At 39.6% G+C, this 17,584-nt stretch overlaps 1 protein-coding gene across 1 annotated transcript in view; it reads left to right on the forward strand.

Annotated features, from left to right (window-relative positions):
• The window catches only part of Mei4 (meiotic double-stranded break formation protein 4), a 173,821-nt gene that overhangs the window by 42,195 nt on the left and 114,042 nt on the right, over window positions 1–17,584 (forward strand). Inside the window, 1 exon segment of the mRNA NM_001109378.1 lies at window positions 16,007–16,545. Within this exon segment, the coding sequence (NP_001102848.1) occupies window positions 16,007–16,545 (539 nt within the window).

Here is a 17,584-nt window from a genome sequence, read left to right on the forward strand (position 1 = left end):
CAGTGACACCATTCAGGGACTTCAGGTGTAAGGAATTAGAAGACAGGGAAATGGAAGATCGTGAAGGAAAAAGGACGGAAGGAGAATCCTAGGTAGCCTACTACCAGGATTTAGAACACAAATAAGCAGGAGAGGGTGACCTGAGGAAGGGCCCGCCTCTCACAGAGGAAGGGCCCGCCTCTCACAGGAAGGGCCCACATCTCAGAGGTCCTCATGGATGCCCTGGCTGGTTATTGGTTTGGCATTCACCTTTAAGGTTAACAGCCTTTTTCTGTCCTCCAAGTAGTCTTCATTTACACATCTCCTGCTTTGTTCTAGTGTTTAACTGTTTTCAACTGGCCCGAATTTATATGTTTTTTTTCTTTTCTTTTCTTTTCCGGAGCTGGGGACCGAACCCAGGGCCTTGCACTTGCTAGGCAAGCGCTCTACCACTGTGCTAAATCCCCATCTCTAACTTATATGTTTTGTATGTATTTTTCTGCTACTTTTTGGAAATCATCCATAATTTCTTGTTTCATCCATAACTGTCTCTTTATTTCTTCATTGTTAAATGAAGAACTCAGGGTAAGGAACTTATCTAGAATTAAATAAACAATACCAAATGCTGTGGGCTCCTCTGGAATGCTCAAAATTTTATTTTAAAGAACACATTAAAGTATCTCCTTAAATCAGCATCAGTTGGAAACTTGTTAGAAACGTACAAGTTCTCAGATCCTACCTAAAAGCTGAATAAAAAACTCAGGACGCCCAGCAATTGTAACTTAACACTCTTTTAGGTGGTCATAATGAATACTGAAGTTTCAGTGCTACTGGTTTAAAGAAATGAAACTGAAATATATGTTCATGAGACATAATAGAAAATTTACCAGAAATGAACCAATAGAAACCTAATTATTGCCTTGCAAAAGCCCTGCTTGCAATGAATGAGGAGGGAAACAAGCCTTTAGAGCGTGTTTAATACCAAGTGAGAAGACAGAGCCCGCAGTTCTGTATTCGTGCAGAGTTAGATTAGAGCAGCAGAGCTAAGAGGAAGACCTGTGAATACCGTCTGAGGTCTACTAAGACACACCATCATTTATGGTCTCTGTGTACACTTGTCTACGGCAGCCTTTCTTTTCCCCTCAACAGAGTATCTTTTTTTAAATCAAGTGTAAGTAATTCACAAAACATTTTGTACTGAAAAAGTAATCAGGAAGAAATTCTGTATATTGCATACTGCAAATCTCTATGAACTTTAAATTGGATGGAACTATAATAATCATTTTAAAAGTCTACAAGTTAATCGAGATAAAAATAACTACACAGCTGTGGATGAATGTCAGGCAAATTCTAAGCAATGAGACAAAACAATTTCACCATGTAAATAAAGTTTCACATCACAAATGCAAAGCTGTTGAGTGTGTATTTCCACTATGTTCCAGGTCATATGTAAACCTAAAGGAGTCGACCCAAAAATAAAATATTTTGTGTGAATTTGAGACAAATTCATGCTATGGCACATTTCAGTGTAAGCGGCACACAGCAGAGAACGCTGCAGAGGGATGCCTTAGGATAGTGGTAAAGGAGACATGAATGTGGTGTGAGCTGTCTTAGCCAGTGAACAGACCCATTGTTGCAAATTGTCAATTGTTTTTCGGAAAGTATATATCGTTTTGCTGTACTCCAGATCCGGTTTTTCTCAGAGATAAAAGAACTACTGCTTACATGTGTCCGTAATACATTCAGAGTATTTCTGTCAGGGTTTGGGCTTTAAAGTACATGGGTAGACTTTGCAGTGAAATCCTCATTTTATTTTTTTGAAGTTCTATTGCTAAAAATACCTCTATTTTTCTAAGTTAAGTTTATATGAACAACGGAATTGCTTTTGTGCTTTCACATGATTTCAAATGCAGAGAAATCTTAAACATAGGTTTACTCTCAAAAGATATTTCAGGATCTAGTTAAAATATGATCTCCAATTAAGCCAAGAAATATCAAATAACAGAAATTACTTTCATGAAGCTTTGGTGAAGTTTTCAATATAAATTAAATCACAATACATAGGAGTTTGCGTTTTATGTTAACAGATGAACTTTGGTGAAAGGTGCCTGATGAAAATTTAAATACTTCTGCTCCTTCTACATATTTTATAATATTTAAAATTTTTAAATTTGTAATTAAAACTGAATACACAGACTTTAGGCATCTTGCTTCTCTGCCAATTGTTATTTTAATAACAAATGCCCTGGAATTTAGTCTAAGTTCCCATTTCTTTCCATAAAGTAGTATTTTTAACAGAATGCCCCCGTTCTTTGACCTACTTCATACAAATTAGATTGCAGTTTGCATATTTGAATACACAATTTCGTTAATAATTTACTGTGCTTTCAGCGACTCTGTAGCTATTTCTATCTCTGTGTTGTATGAATTGTTTAACCTTATCTCATTAGTTCTTAACCAGTGAACCGTGACACATCCTATCATATCTGTAATTTCTGGGCAGTTGTCTGTCCATGATGGTGGTCAGCTTTGTGTCTCTGTGTGGATCCTTGAAAGAACTAGAGAGGCAGAGGCAGCTAGAGCCAGAGAAGTGTGTTGCGGTAAATATTATTTGGAGGTTTCTACCCCACATTAGATCATTTAGTTCCCAAATAAAGAACAAAAATCCCTCTATATTTACAACAAGCCGTAAAGCACCAGAGCTGGGCTGATATCAATCCTTTATGGTATTTTGTCATCTTTCCTTTCACTAACCCCAAGATATCACTTGCGGTGTTCTGCCTGGGACACTCCTACTCCAACTAGCTGGCCGTTATCCACCTACCCCATGGCATCTTCTTCCTTCCTCTTCTCCCTCTTTAGTGTTCTCTGAGTCAGACCTTAAATCCAGGTCCTGAAGCCCTGCCTACCTCCTACCTACCTCTCTTCTGCCAGCTACAAGCTGTAGACATCTTTAGTCACCAACAGTTTTAAATTAAGGAGCAAGGTTTACACAACAAAAGCTGGCACATGGGAGAATTCACTTGTCTTGAGGCAACTCGTCCTTGTAATACAGAATTTAACATTTCTTTTTTGGTTGTTTAATCTTATTTAACCTTTTTTTTTTTTTACAATCCAGATTTTTATCCCCCTCCCAGTCCACCCTTTGTTCCACATCCATATCTCCTCCCTGAAACCCCTGTCTCCACTAAAATGTCTCCACCCCAACTACCTCCCAATCTTCAGACTCCCACTCCCTGGAGCCACCAGTCTCTTGAGGGTTAGGTGCATCTTCTCTGACTGAACCCAGACAAGGAAGTCCTCTGCTATATATGTGTTGGGGGCCTCATATGTGTACACTGCCTGTTGGCTCATTCTCAGGGGTCCAGGTTAATTGAGACTGCTGGTCCTCCTGCAGGGTCACCCTATTACTCAGCTTCTTCCAGTTCTTTCCTAATTCAATCACAGGGGTCAGCAGAGTCTGTCCACTGGCTGGGTGTAAATATCTGCATCTGACTCTTTCAGCTGCTTGTTGAGTTGTTTGGAGGGCAGTCATGGTAGGTTCCTTTTTGTGCACACTCCATAGCCTCTGTAATGGTATCAGGCCTTGGGGCCTCCCCTTAAACTGGATCCCACTTTGGGCCTGTCACTGGGTCTCCTTTTCCTCAAGCTCTTCTCCATTTTTTGTCCCTGCAGTTCTTTCAGACAGGAACAATTAGGGGTTGGAGTTTTTGATGGGCAACCCCTCACTTGATATCCTGTCTTTCTGTTTGATGTGGACTCTTTCTATCAACAGACTAAATCTCAAAAGAGGTGCCTGGATGATCTGAGGGGTAGAGAGAGGCGGAGGGAGGAGGAGAGGGGGAAGCCGGAGAGAGGGAGAGGGAGAGGGAGGTAGAAGAGATAGAGGAGAGAAAAAGAAAGACAGAGATGAGAGAGACAGGAGAGGGAGACAGAGGGTAACTGAAAGAAGGGATCCCCGACTGCCTTCCTTCAGCTGGGATTGTGAATAATACAACAATGGCTATCTGAGGTGTGCTTTTATATTTAGTGGCAAATGCCAAATAAGACCAGACCGTCTGCACCTGCCAGTCTATGTTGGTAATCAGAGGCTCTCAAAGTTATCTCCCCACACTCCGAAAATGAATTACCACAGAGAGTCGGTATTTAATTCTTCAGAGTGTTGATTTCGATTTTGATATGTAACTGTGCTTTATTGTTCCTCCCTCTTACTATAAGAAAGAATGTGACTTGTTTTGTAATTTACAAGTTGACTTTGGATTTTTAAGGAGACCTTGTACTACTAATATGTTGAACTTTTTAAGTATTGGCGTACTTATAATGTTTTACTCTATTTTACATTGTGATATAACATGAGATCTTGGAAACAAAGAGAAAAATTTATACTTCAAGGTGTTGTTATATGTCAAATTCGACAAGAAGTGGATTGTGCAGGTTAGTTTTTTGTCAACTTGATACAATTCTAGGCATAACTAAGAAGAAGGAATCAGAATCAAACTGACTTGTGGCCAGATTTGTGTCTTTTTGTCATGATTAAGAATTTATGTATGTATCTTACTTAGGGTTTTACTGCTGTGAACAGACACCATGACCAAGGCAATTCTTATAAGGACAATATTTAATTGGGGCTGGCTTACAGGTTCAGAAGTTCAGTCAGTTATCATTAAGGCTGGAGCATGGCAGCATCCAGGCAAGCATAGGGCAGGAAAAGCTGAAAGTTCTACATCTTTACCTGTAGACTGCTAGCGGAATACTGACTTCCAGGCAGCTAGGGTGAGAGTCTTAAGCCACGCCCACAGTGACACACCTACTCCAACAAGGCCACACCTCTTAATAGTCCTACTCTCTAGGCCAAGCATCCCTCATAGACTTTTTTGTACACACAAGTCTATGGGGGCCATATCTAGCCATAGCATAATAAAAAAATACATTTAGTCCAACTTATAAAATCCTGATAGTTTATAGTAGTCTCAACAATGTTAAAAGTTCAAAGTTCAAAGTCTCTTTTGAGATCCATCCAATCACTTAACTGTAATCCCCAAAGCAAGACAGAAAGCATCTGGGCAAACTCCAAACCCTGCATCTCCATTGGCTGATATCAAAGCAGTCTTTAGTCCAACTTCTTTTTTATCTTTGTTGATTACAACAAACTTCTTTCTCCTGGGCTGGTTCTACTCCCTTTTAGCAGCTTTCCTCAGCAGATATCCTATGGCTCTGGCATCTCAAGAATCTTGGAGTCTCCAAGGCAGCTTCAATGTTACAATGTCTGGAATCCACACATGATCTTCTGGGCTCCTCCAAAGGACTGGCATCACTTCTACAGCTTTGCCCTCTATAGCACTCTAAGCTCAGGTTGATCCATTCCAATGCTGCTGTTGTTCCTGGTATCATCCCATGGTACTGGCATGAGGTTAAGTTTCTGCAGCTAAGTTTCACCAGGAGCCTCTCATAGCCTCTCTTCATGGTGCCAATCCTCAACTCCTTTGCATGACCCCTCCAGGCCTGGGCAGTCAACTGCAACTGAGGGTGCATCTTCACCAATGGCCTTCCATAGCCTCTTATAGTGCCAAGCCTCAGCTGTTCTTCATGATCCCTCATGCCTTCAAAACCTATCACCTGGGTGCTCTTACCAAGTTCATCTGCAACATGAATTACAACGTTGGCTATCTCTGGAACATAGCTTCTTTGTGTTCCCAGAAAATACTTCCCAGATGATTTCACCTCAGTGATGATGGTCTCTTCTTAGTCACAGCAAATTTCTTAGCCCCAACTAACCACCATCAATTGTCCCAGTAGTCCCTTCTGTTCTTGACTCTAAACCCAGGGCCACATGGCCAAAGCTGCTGAGCTCTGCTGCTTGCTGGGGCTGGAACATGGGCCCCTTGTTCTATTACTTTATCACTAGCTTTCTGTTTTCCAACTCCTTCATTGCCTAAGGTTGGCTGTCCTGGACCTGTAGATTGACCTTGAATTTAGAGAACTGTATGTCTGTCTTTTGGGATTAAAAGTGTATACTGCCATGCCTGGATTTAAGCTTTTATTCACCTAGAACCTGCCTTGTCCCAGGCTTGCCTTGAGCTCAGAGATCTGCTTGGATTTACCTCCTGGGATTAAAGGTGTGTACCATCATGCCTGGATCTTATTTTAGCTTCACAGGCTCTCGCCTCAAAGTCCCACTCCATTAATCTGCTATCTCCTAGAACACAGGATTGTGCTCCATTTCACTTCCTGGTACCCCTTTAATACTCAAACTATATTTTTATATTTTTTCTCTCTAAGCAAGCTATGCTTGTTCAGAATGCTCTTCAGGAAACTTAACCAAAGAACAAAGTCTCTACTGGGCTTTTTTGAGACTTCCCTTTTCAATGCAATTAATATAAATCTCTACCTTAGCCTCAGGTAGACTCTTCAGACAAGGGAAAAAAGAAGCCACATTCTTCACCAAAATACCACAAAAACAGCCTCTAGGATATGTAGTGCAATTCTTCATTGAAACCTCTAGGGCCAGGTTTGCACATTTCAAATCACTCACAGCGACAAAGTCTTCCATATTCCTACTAGGATGGCTCATTAAGCCCCACATTCCATGGCTTTCCAAATCCAAATTCTCAAAATCCACATTCAACCAAACAAAAGCATGGTCAGGCCTATCACAGCAATATCCCAGTCCCTGGTACCAACTTCTGTCTTAGGGTTTTACTGCTGTGAGCAGACAATATGACCAAGGGAACTCTTGTGAGGACAGCATTTATTGGGATTGGCTTACAGTTCAGTCAGTTATTATCAAGGCTGGAGCATGGCAGCTTTCCATCAACCATGGTGCAGGAGGAGCTGAGAGTTCTACTTTTTTATCTAGCAGATGAAGGCTGCTAGCAGAATACTGACTTCTAGGCAGCTAGGGGGAGAGTCTTAAGACCAGGCCCACAGTGACACACCTACTCCAACAAGGCCACACCTCCTAATAGTACCAGTCCCTGTGCCAGGCATCACAAACCATCACAGTAGGAGATCCAAGGCTGCTTGGGATAGGTACATGCCTGAACAAGTGGACTTCCGCTGCACAAGGAAAGGTAGCTAAGCATGGCAGAGGAAGTGAGCTAATAAGGAACATCACTCCTTGGTCTTCTCTTCTTCACTTGTTCCTACCTTCAGGTTCCTGCCTAGAGTTTTCTCAGCAATGGACTGTTTGTGACCTGTAAGCCAAACAAACCCTTTTCTCCTGCAAGTTGCTTTTGCTCTTGGTATTTACTACAGCCACAGAAAACAAACTAGAAAAAGTATTTAGGCCAAGTCAAGGAAAATATTCCATATTAGTACACTTTGAAACAAAACTAATATAGTTTATTGAATAGCCTACTGGTCATATGAAGAGAAGGACAAGGCTCCTTAAAGGGGCATTAGAACAGAAATATGTTATTTTGTTCCAACATGGGGATTCTGCGTCACCAGGCTAGCCTAGAATACTCTGTGTACACACAGGTCACCCTTGAACTCAAAACCATCCTGGCCCACCTTTCCAGTGCTGGGATTGCAAGTACATCAGGCTCAACTTGAAATGGAGTTAGTTTTCATTCAATGGTGATGACTGTATATGTGATTTAACTATTATTACTGAAATTATTTCTCACTCTCAAAGAGAAAGGGAGGCAATTTAATGAGCTATTTTTCTTTCATTTCTTTTTGGTATCTGGAAAATACCAAATTGTCAGATTTCTCTTGCACGGAATGATGTATTACACAAAAGAGGGAATGATACTAGATGAACATGGCAATTCTAACTTCTCAGGGGATAGTAGAGGTTCAAGGTAGATTCCTCTCATCTGACTTAAGAGCATTCACAGGGACTTCCAGTACTTTGGGCTTCAGACCGATGCAGATAAACACACCTAGATTCTTAAAGACACTTAGAGGTCTATATTATGGATTTTGTCATGATTGTCAACATTTAGAAGAAACACAATCAATAGTGAAGATCACACCCCAAAAGCGAAGATTAAAGAGTATTTTATCATTATTATCCATTTCTTGGGACTACCAGACTATGTTATTGGAAATGTTAAGTGTTTGTAAGATGTATGCATGCCTAGCAGTTACCTGGAGGTAACTGAATTATCATTACCTCTGATTATCATTACCTCTGAATAGGAGCTAGTAGGTCCTTCGAAGTAGGTGCATAGGAAGGTAGAATTGCCCACTATAACCTTAGTAAAAGCAGTGATGTCAGAATACCGTGTTAGCCAAAGGGACTGAATTTTGTGGGATTTCCTCTTTCTTTAGAAAATACTTACCTTAGTACCTGTGACTGTCAGCAATGTTTTAGGAAAAGCGTATTATTCTAGTATGGCACGCTGAAAATTTTGATGGTATTTTAACAAGGCCTACATTTCTCAAACTGCTTTCAATGTATGTAATGTAAAAAAAATCATGAAACTAGACCAAGTTCCAGAGCCACTGTCTATACACAATAGATAGTAAAAATGCTCTAGTCAGAATAGGTTTATATCCAGGCCCGCAGTTCAGACTTGGGCTATTTTCTGATTAGGATTCCCATCTGTTTCATCTAAGCAAATACACATTAATTAAATGTGTGGCTTACAGGCAGCAACACGGATCTACAGAGTCAAAGCCTACAACTGTGGATCAACCTTTCCATATTGTCTTTCTATAATATGGATATGATCTGGAGAGTGAAGGATAAAGGAGTTAGGCTTTGAATTAACATTGCAAATGTCTTGTGGGATCTTAATTATTGATTAAGTTGACAATTTATTCTGGGTGTTTATGGATTGAAAGTTTATGGGAAAAACTCAGTTATAATATTGCTCAGTAGAGTTAAATTCTGAAATGAATGCCGAGAATCTACCGAAATAGAGGAAATAAGCAACAGATACTTGAATATGTGATGTTCTCTTAGTATGGTGCTTGATTTTGAAGACTAGAAAAGGAGAAAAAAAACCTGTTTACTCATCAGTTGCCTATGTCTGGTTAGAGAGACAAGATATCTTGAAATGGTTACATTAATTGATTAGTTCATTTCTCATTCTGTATCTAACTTACTTCTGCAGGTCCTGTAGTGACAGTACAGAAATTATAGAATCTCTATTCACATTACAGACAATAACTTATTGAAACAATAAGCAAGGGAGATGAGTCGATTTAAAAAAATGTAGAAAACAATAAAGCAGGCTGTGGTGGTGAATTTCCTAGAATGGAAAAGAACAGAAAAGTTAGACTGGACGGGCAATGAGCCATTGTATAGAAGGAGGTTGTTGAGCCAAGTCCTTCAAGAGCAGTGCAATCCGTGACCTTGAAACAGGAATGCTGAGCAATTAGACACAGGCCAGACTGATTGTGAAGGGTAAGAGGAAGGCTATTTGGGGCTATGTTGAAAGCCAGGGAAGAGGCAGATGGACAACATATGTTGTGCTTTCTCAGTGCATAAAATTTTGTGACAATGGAGAGATGCTTTGGTTAAATTAACTAGGAGTTTTAAACTTATGTGTGATTCTGTGTGCATTGAATAGTTGGTGGGGTAGGAATCCACCAGGCAGGAAGGAGTCTGGGATATCACCAAGCGAGCAATAATAACTTGGGCTAAAGTGGAGTGGAATAGAGTAGTAAAAGTAGTAGTAAAGTTACTACCTGGGTAATCCATGGGAAGAGACTGGAGCTGCTGTTGAGCTTAGAAATATTCAACAACATGATAAACACAATGAGAGAAAGGAGGAAGCCATTCTTGACATTATGCAGATGTTAATTGGGATGACACAGAAAGGGTCAAGCTACTGTTCTCTCAAAAATTGCATAATAAACATAAATTAATATACACCAAGTATTTTCCCATTAGAGTCATCTGAGAGCTTTAAAACAATTGACTTGGAATGTAAATAAGAAATACTCAAGTTAATAAAGATAAAAAAACCAATTGACTTTGGGCTCTGTGCTTGGAGAGCCTAGTTATTTAGCATGGAATATGAGCTGAGTGCATAGGGTTCTAAATGAGCTAAAAGAACTCTCATGTGCAGATAAGACTGACCTCTAGAGAAATAAGGTGTTTCAGAATAAATTCTTGTGTCATAGAGATTGAGTCTAGTAAAGAACAGGTAAATATACTAAATGAATGAATTTTGGAGGAGAGAACAGTAGTGCATTTTGAGACATATATTCCCTTTAATTCTGTGTCTGAGAAGTAAAAAAAGTATATATGATATAAATAAGAGAAACTTCTGAAAGGTTTATTTGAAATACAAGTTTAATATCTTCCACATGGACTCACTGAGGGCCTGTCTCAAGGTTGCTCAATTGAAATATATCCTCTTTAAGGTGTAAGTTAGGGAAGTATTGCAATGGCCAAAAGATTTCACTCTGCTAGGTTTTTCTTTTCTTTTAATAAAGAGTTTGAAGTAGTTAATTCTAAACAGCTCCAAGGAAGCATTTTAAGCAGGAGAGAATAATGTAAAGATGATCCAGCCCATACACATACAGCCACCAAACCCAGACAATATTGCTGATGTCAAGAAGTGCGTGCTGACAGGAGCCTGATATAGCTGTCTCCTGAGAGGCTCTGCCAGAGCATGACAAATACCCAGGTGAATGCTTGGAGCCAACCATTGAACTGAGAATAGGGTCCTACATTGGAGGAGTTAGGGAAAGGATTGAAGGAGCTGAAGGGGTTTGCAACCCCATAAGAACAACAATACTAAGCAACCAGAGCTCCCAGGGACTAATCCACCATCCACAGAGTACATATGGACAGACTCATGACTCCAGAAACATATGTAGCAGAGGATGGCCTTGTTGGGCACCAATGGCAGGAGAAGCTCTTGGTTCTTCCAAGACAGGACTCCCCAGTGTAGGGGAATGTTAGGGCAGGGAGTCAGGAAAGAGTGGGTGGTTGGGTGCGGGAAAGGGGATAACATTTGAAATGTAAATAAAAAAATATCCAATTAAAAAAAAAAGAGTCTACTGGAAAACAGTTTAAGTTGACTTTGGCCAGTAGAGTAGAAAGAGTGTTGTAAAAAATGATGAAAAACTAAGGTCTGACCTCTCAAGAAAAGTCACCACACCAGAACAAAATGTGCTTTTCCAGTTTGTAAGCAAGAGCCTTGGGAGGGTTTTCTAGAATGAAAACAGAAGATTAACATAAAATTTATTTGACATATACATGTTGCAAGCATTGTGCATTTATGTTATCTGGCTGACAAGTTAATCAGACAGAGCAATTGGACAGGAGGCTAAAACTTCCCTGTGTATCTCTGCTCTTTACAAATAATCACAAAACATGGAAGTAAATGGGGTGATGGTGTAAAAAGGGTTTTGTTTGTTTAATATTACTTAGCTCCTACTCAGAATTACATACTCAGAGATACAGCAATAGGCTAGGACGTCTAGGTCTTTTATGCAACACATATTCATAATGCCGAAGACAAAAAATATCACTGGGGAATAGTCATGAAATGATAGTGACAGGCTAGGGAACTGAAAATGGGAAGATGGAGGACAGATTGATCTAGAAGCTCCCTTAGCTTGGAGTAGTTAGAGCAGAAGTTCTGAAGAGATGACATCTAAAGAGGTTTTGAATGACAGGAAAATGGCCTTGAGAAACTTGTGACTGAGGCTTTAAAGAAAGTCACATAGAATACCTAAGTGGGTGTAGACTGAACAGACTTAGGTAGGCAGGATCAGTATGTGTTAGTGTCTGAATTTCACAAACTAGATTCTCAAGTTTCACACACGGGCACCTGAAGGATAGCATGGATGTCAGGACATTGGAATTAAGGATAAGGGAAATAAATGCTGGTTTCTATTGGGCTTGGGATGTTTTAGGTGCAGAGGTCAAGTCTTCTTGAGATAATAGCCAGAATGTGACTTGGATAAAAAGTTATCCCGGTTCATGTGGTTAAAGTCCTGAAACTTAGTGGATGACACGGTTGTGAGAGGCTGTAGATCCTTTAATGGCTGTCCCCCGTGGGAGTAAGGGAATCACTACAGGGCCAGCCTTGAGAGTTATACTTCTGCCTTTTGTATACTTAGATATGAGTGGTTTTATGTTTCTTCTACCCAGGACAAGGTAGTTCTTCCACAGTGCCTTCTATTCTGTGAAGGGTTTAAGTCATTTGAAACTGAGTCAAAGCAAGTTGACTTATAAATGAGTTGACTTATAAAGTCTGATTATTTATTTGTTTCCATATGGATATTTTCAAACCCTCAGTTGGCAGCATGCCAGGCAGTTGTGAAAATTTGTTCACTGTACTGTCTTTGAATATTTTTCCAATCAATCCTTCATTTTACACAGTATATCCTAAGTCTAAATATCATAAGTTCAAACCAGAAATAGTTATTTTTAATTAAATGTTTGATAAAATGCTAATGATTATTTTGTAAGAAATATTGTATTATCGTGCTGCCAGCACTTAAAAACAGACAACCGCCAGCAAGGAAGACTAGTGAGTTGAGAACAATTGTAATTAGATATATATAGATTCGAGAGTCTGTTGCTAAAATAATCCATTGAGACTGTGTGATGGAGATATTCAGGAAAGTGAAATAGACTGGGAAAGCCACAGGTACAACAGGTGCATCACTGAAGAAACCTACTATTGGGGAGCTGGAAGATGTTTTAGGAAAGAGACAGTAAGAAAATCCCAGAGCATGGACACTTGAAATCATAAGGAATTGTGGTGTTACATTCTCTAGGATAAACTTGGCTCACAGATGCACACTGTTTTGTTTACATTCAGAAAAGACACTTTAGTCAAGAGAAACCATTCCATTTGGTATTAGTTCTGTGCATATGATATTTCATTCTCTCCTGTATGATCAGAGTTTGGATGGTGATGTATGTTGCTATTCTTGAGTAAAGTACGCTGAAATCTGTTCTTTGTCAGCATATCTTGCATGTGCTTTTTCATATGCTAAAATATATCTTCTTCCTAGAGGAAGTTTACACTTGCCTTTAAGTGAAATACTGCTGTTAGGAGTCCCCAAACTGTTGACTATCCTATATCAAGTACTTAGCCTTGAGATCATATTAATATACATAACATTGACCGAGCAGCTTGTGTTTAGGAATATATGTACATATGTGTGTGTGTGTGTGTGTGTGCGCGCACGTATGTATAGACATATATATTAGAGTATATATTATATATACAGTACACAAGTAAATAGATTATATATAAATAAATAATTCCAAATATATTATATAAATAAATAAATTATATACACATATTTTTTAAAGAGAACATACATTTGAGAAGGGGAATCATGGTAAAGGTTACAGGGAGGAAGGGGAAATGTATGCAATTCTCTTATAAATACAAAATGTTATTAAAATGGAATTATGAGATGGCTTTAAAAACATTTTTATTTGACCACCAGATGGCATAAACATTTCTTTTACAGTAGTCAATGCATGAGTATATGCTGGATAATGATTATTAATGCTTGGAAGAATTAATTAGAAGTGGTAAATTATACATTATGCTTATGCTGACTATATTTGGATGTTACTTGATTCAATCATAATATGTGTGTGTGTGTGTGTGTGTGTGTGTGTGTGTGTGTGTGTGTGTGTGATTCTTTTGACAAGTATTCAAGTTACCAACCACATAGGAGGCAGGCATTAAACAGCAGAAATACATAAATAAACTCTTGCCTCGGAATCTTCTCCTTTCAGTATGAAGTAGCTAGTGTATTCAGAACAGGTTAAGGTGGGTAATAATGAAGTGTATATAAGGCTTTTCTGAGCCTGGAGAGAAGTTGGAAAGTTTTACTGAATATATGAAGCTGGACTTGAAGAAAAATCAGTACGATCTAGGGAACTGTATAGGAAAACCATTCCATAGTTTGTGGAAACGTATCACATGTTTTCATGAACTACATGGCTTGTTATTACAAGCACAAGGGTGAAGATGAACACAAGTAAATGAAGAGGTTGGGGTGTGCCAATGATGGTAGACTATGTGTACTGAGGTCCTTGGAGGTGTGTGTTCTATGGCAGAGAAAAGAGAATGAGAGAAGTATCTGGAACGTTTCTTCAAAACAGATGGCTTCAAAAGTGCTGCTTTAGTGAAGGGAGCTAGAGGTGGGCAGAACCGGAAGCTGATTGGTGAAGATGTTGGATTAAATTGTGCAAAAGATGATGGTGGTGTGAATCAACTTGAGGGAGTCATTTGAGGGCAACCTAGACAGATGCCTTGGTTATTCATTTTAAGTTTCAGTTCGGCTATCTCAGCACTCTTCACTTCCTGGTGAGATTATTTGTCAGTTGACAGATTGGGTTGGCCTCATCCAGTGAGATGAAGGCATCACCAGAAGGGAGAGCTGATTCTATTCTAGCCAGGAGCATTTCCTCCGTTCCTCCTGACATTTGGGAAAACTTGGGTCTTTTCTTTCCAGTAGATGAAATCTGAGCCCGCAGTTCTTCAGTCTACAGCCCCCACAGCCACCCATGTTTGGACTAGAACTTACATTGTTGGCTTTTCCGGGTCTCCATCTTGCCTAGTAAATGTCTTGGGATGTCTTACTTTCCTAATTGTTTCTGCTCTGCTCCTCTTTATATCACACACACACACACACACACACACACACACACACACACACACACACCCCAAATTATGTGTGTTGTTTCTTTGGAGAAACATGACTAATCCATGTTTAGAATGTACAATCAGTGTAATCCAGCATTTTACTCTTTGTGTAGGGCAGAGGGAAGAAAGGAAGCTGGGTTTATTTATGATCTCATACCTAGTGACAGAAGGATTAGTTATATCATCTGTTCCAGACATAAATTATGTCTATGTCTGTGGATAGAGACTGCTTCAGTTTGGTAATCATGAACTTCATGGGGCTTACAGAGAATACAGAACATGTTCCATTTAAATAGTGAGATCTCGATATAGTTTTAGGGATGCTGTAAGGACTGTAGAAATGAATGAGATAAGGCATCAAAATTAATTTGACTATGAATGTGCTTGATGGAAATAAAATGTACGCATCTTTTAAACCAGCAATGGACATTTCTAGGGCAGGCTATGTTACTGGGAGGTACCTCTCTTTCGTCAAATATACTTGAGATCTAGTTTTTACATGGGAAATAGAATTAAGTTAGAATGTTTTATTAGTCATTTTATCATTACACATCAAATGCTTTCTTTTTTCCATTGTATATTTTTGGCTTCTTTGTCCAACATCAAGTGTGTATAAGTGTATGATTTTATTTCTGGGTCTTCAATTCTATTCCATTGATCAACCTGTCTGTCTCTGTACCAATACTATGCAGATTTTATCACTATTGCTCTGTAGTAGTTTGAGGTCAGGGATAATATGGCTTTAATACTGTAATATGTACCAAGTAAAACTTTACCATGGTCCTCGTGCAACTCACCGCACGAGGTCTGTGTCTAATTTTTGATGTTGTCATCTCCAACATGTGCTCCCTTGACACTTGGCTAGGGGTTTTAAAATGAAGCAGCCAGAATAATCCATGGCCAGTATGAGTACTGTTCTCTTCTAGCACACACATGGATGGAGATGACTCCTTTCAAAACTGTGCTGGCTGGGGATGAGGAGATGCCCAGCGGTTAGGAGCACTTGTTACTCTTGCAGAGTGTCTGGAATCCACATTCTGTGACCCACAACCACCTGTAACTTCAGCTAGAGGGGCCTCTTGTTCATTTGTGTCCTCTGAACACTGCACTGAGTTCTATAGACACATCTACCTACAGATAATTAAAAATAAAACAAGTCTTTAAAAAAAAGACTGGAGAAGAGAGCCTGGAGTGCCTGTGACTTTCTAGAAGCATCCTTGTAGACGAACGAGAGCTGCCATCTGGAAATATAAAACTGTTTCTTTAGCCAAACTAAGCAATTTCTGTTTCTGCCCCTATGCAGTTCTTACAGTTTGCTAACTGTCTATACAGATTTGGATGTTTCATGGAGTATCTTCATTTGGAACACAGTCATTGTCTAGTTCCTAAGACCGTTAGCTGCGGAGAGATAATGCTTCTGTCGCTCTCTGTTTCAGGACACGATGTGCTCCCCACGTTGTCAGATCAGGACCCTACAAGTTCTGAAAACACATTGACGTTGATGGATGACTCCGGATGTGTCTTATCTAATGAGCAGAGAAGCGAACCTGCGGAATTATCCCAGCATTTTGTGGAGAGCAGCAATCCCCCACCCCTTCTCCTGCTGCCTCTTGAGAAAAAGCCATGCGCTACCCTGGAAAACTCTCTGTCTTCTCACATGCAGTTCTTCCAACATCTGCTGGCGCTGAAGAGATGGACAGAGCCCGGCCGTCTGACAGTGTACCTAACCCACTTTGAAAGAGACTCCTGCACAGTTTCGGAGTCGGCTTCACAGTTGCTAGATGGTCTGATCATGTTTTACCGGAACCCCAAACTGCCCTTCTCAAGCTTTTGGACAGAGGCTGTTGGTACATTAGCCCGACTGGCGAGTGACTTTCGTCTATCAAATCATATTTTTAAAAGATGTTCTAAGAAGTTGGAAGAATTTGAGAAAACTCTACTCCAGGCTATTTTAGGGAACAACAGTATAAACAGGGTAAGTAGGATATTCTACCTACTTGTGACCTAATGTTTGATTCATTCCTGGGAACATTCCTGTTGGGGGCGATACTAGTGCTTCATTCACACTTGTGACTGAGAGTTTATCACGGGGCCTGACGCATTGGTGGAATTCTCTTCCTAGTTGCATGTTTATAGCTTTCCCCTGCTACAGTGTCATTTAATCTTGGCATGCCTCTGTCTCAAACTTTGGCTGCCTCTAGTTGGAGTCCTTTAACTCTTGTAATTTTTTTTTTAAAACTTTATCCTTCATCGTTTTACCCTTTTGGATTTTTCCTTGCCTTTGTTTATTTGCTGTTGGTCAAAAAGTTTCAATCTTTTCTAAATAAGCCCTAATGCCCAAGGTCTTCATATTGTTACTTCTGCGATAAAGTTGCCCATGCCTTGTGTCTGGAAATGGATGTGAGGGAAAGGTAAAGGCAAACGTTGTTAACATTATAAATCCTAGACAGGGAACCGGAAGCCGGAACAGTCTGGTCTAAATGTTTACAGCAAAGTCCACTAGATTATCTCCATAGGCTCATGAACATCTTTTGGCACTGTCTTACTGTTTGGGGCCTATTTGGCGGGTCTCTGAATGGTGAACACAGGGTTTCAGGATTTTTGAGAATTATTGAAATGGCTAGAATAAACAAGATGTCCTTCTCATATGGCTTCTAGATATTTGGTCATCATTCACATTTTAGTTTAAAACAATATCGGTCCATCTCTGTTGGCTGCATGTAAGTGCCACTCTATGTTGAGATCTAATGTCTTATATATGAGCATCATTTTTCTTTTCAAGAAGAATTAACTAGTAAGGAATAGTTGTCTCAGAAACATCATATACATATATATACATATATATAATTATATATACATAATATACAACACACACACATACACACACACACACACACACACACACACACACACACACACACACACACACATATATATATATATATTTAAAATATTTGGGAGTGTGATCCCTTCACTATTGAACATACCCATCATTTTAAGTTTTGTGTATACTT

This window comes from Rattus norvegicus, chromosome 8 (genome assembly GCF_021556685.1).
Source record: "Rattus norvegicus strain SHRSP/BbbUtx chromosome 8, alternate assembly SHRSP_T2T, whole genome shotgun sequence".
Classification (NCBI taxonomy): domain Eukaryota; kingdom Metazoa; phylum Chordata; class Mammalia; order Rodentia; family Muridae; genus Rattus; species Rattus norvegicus.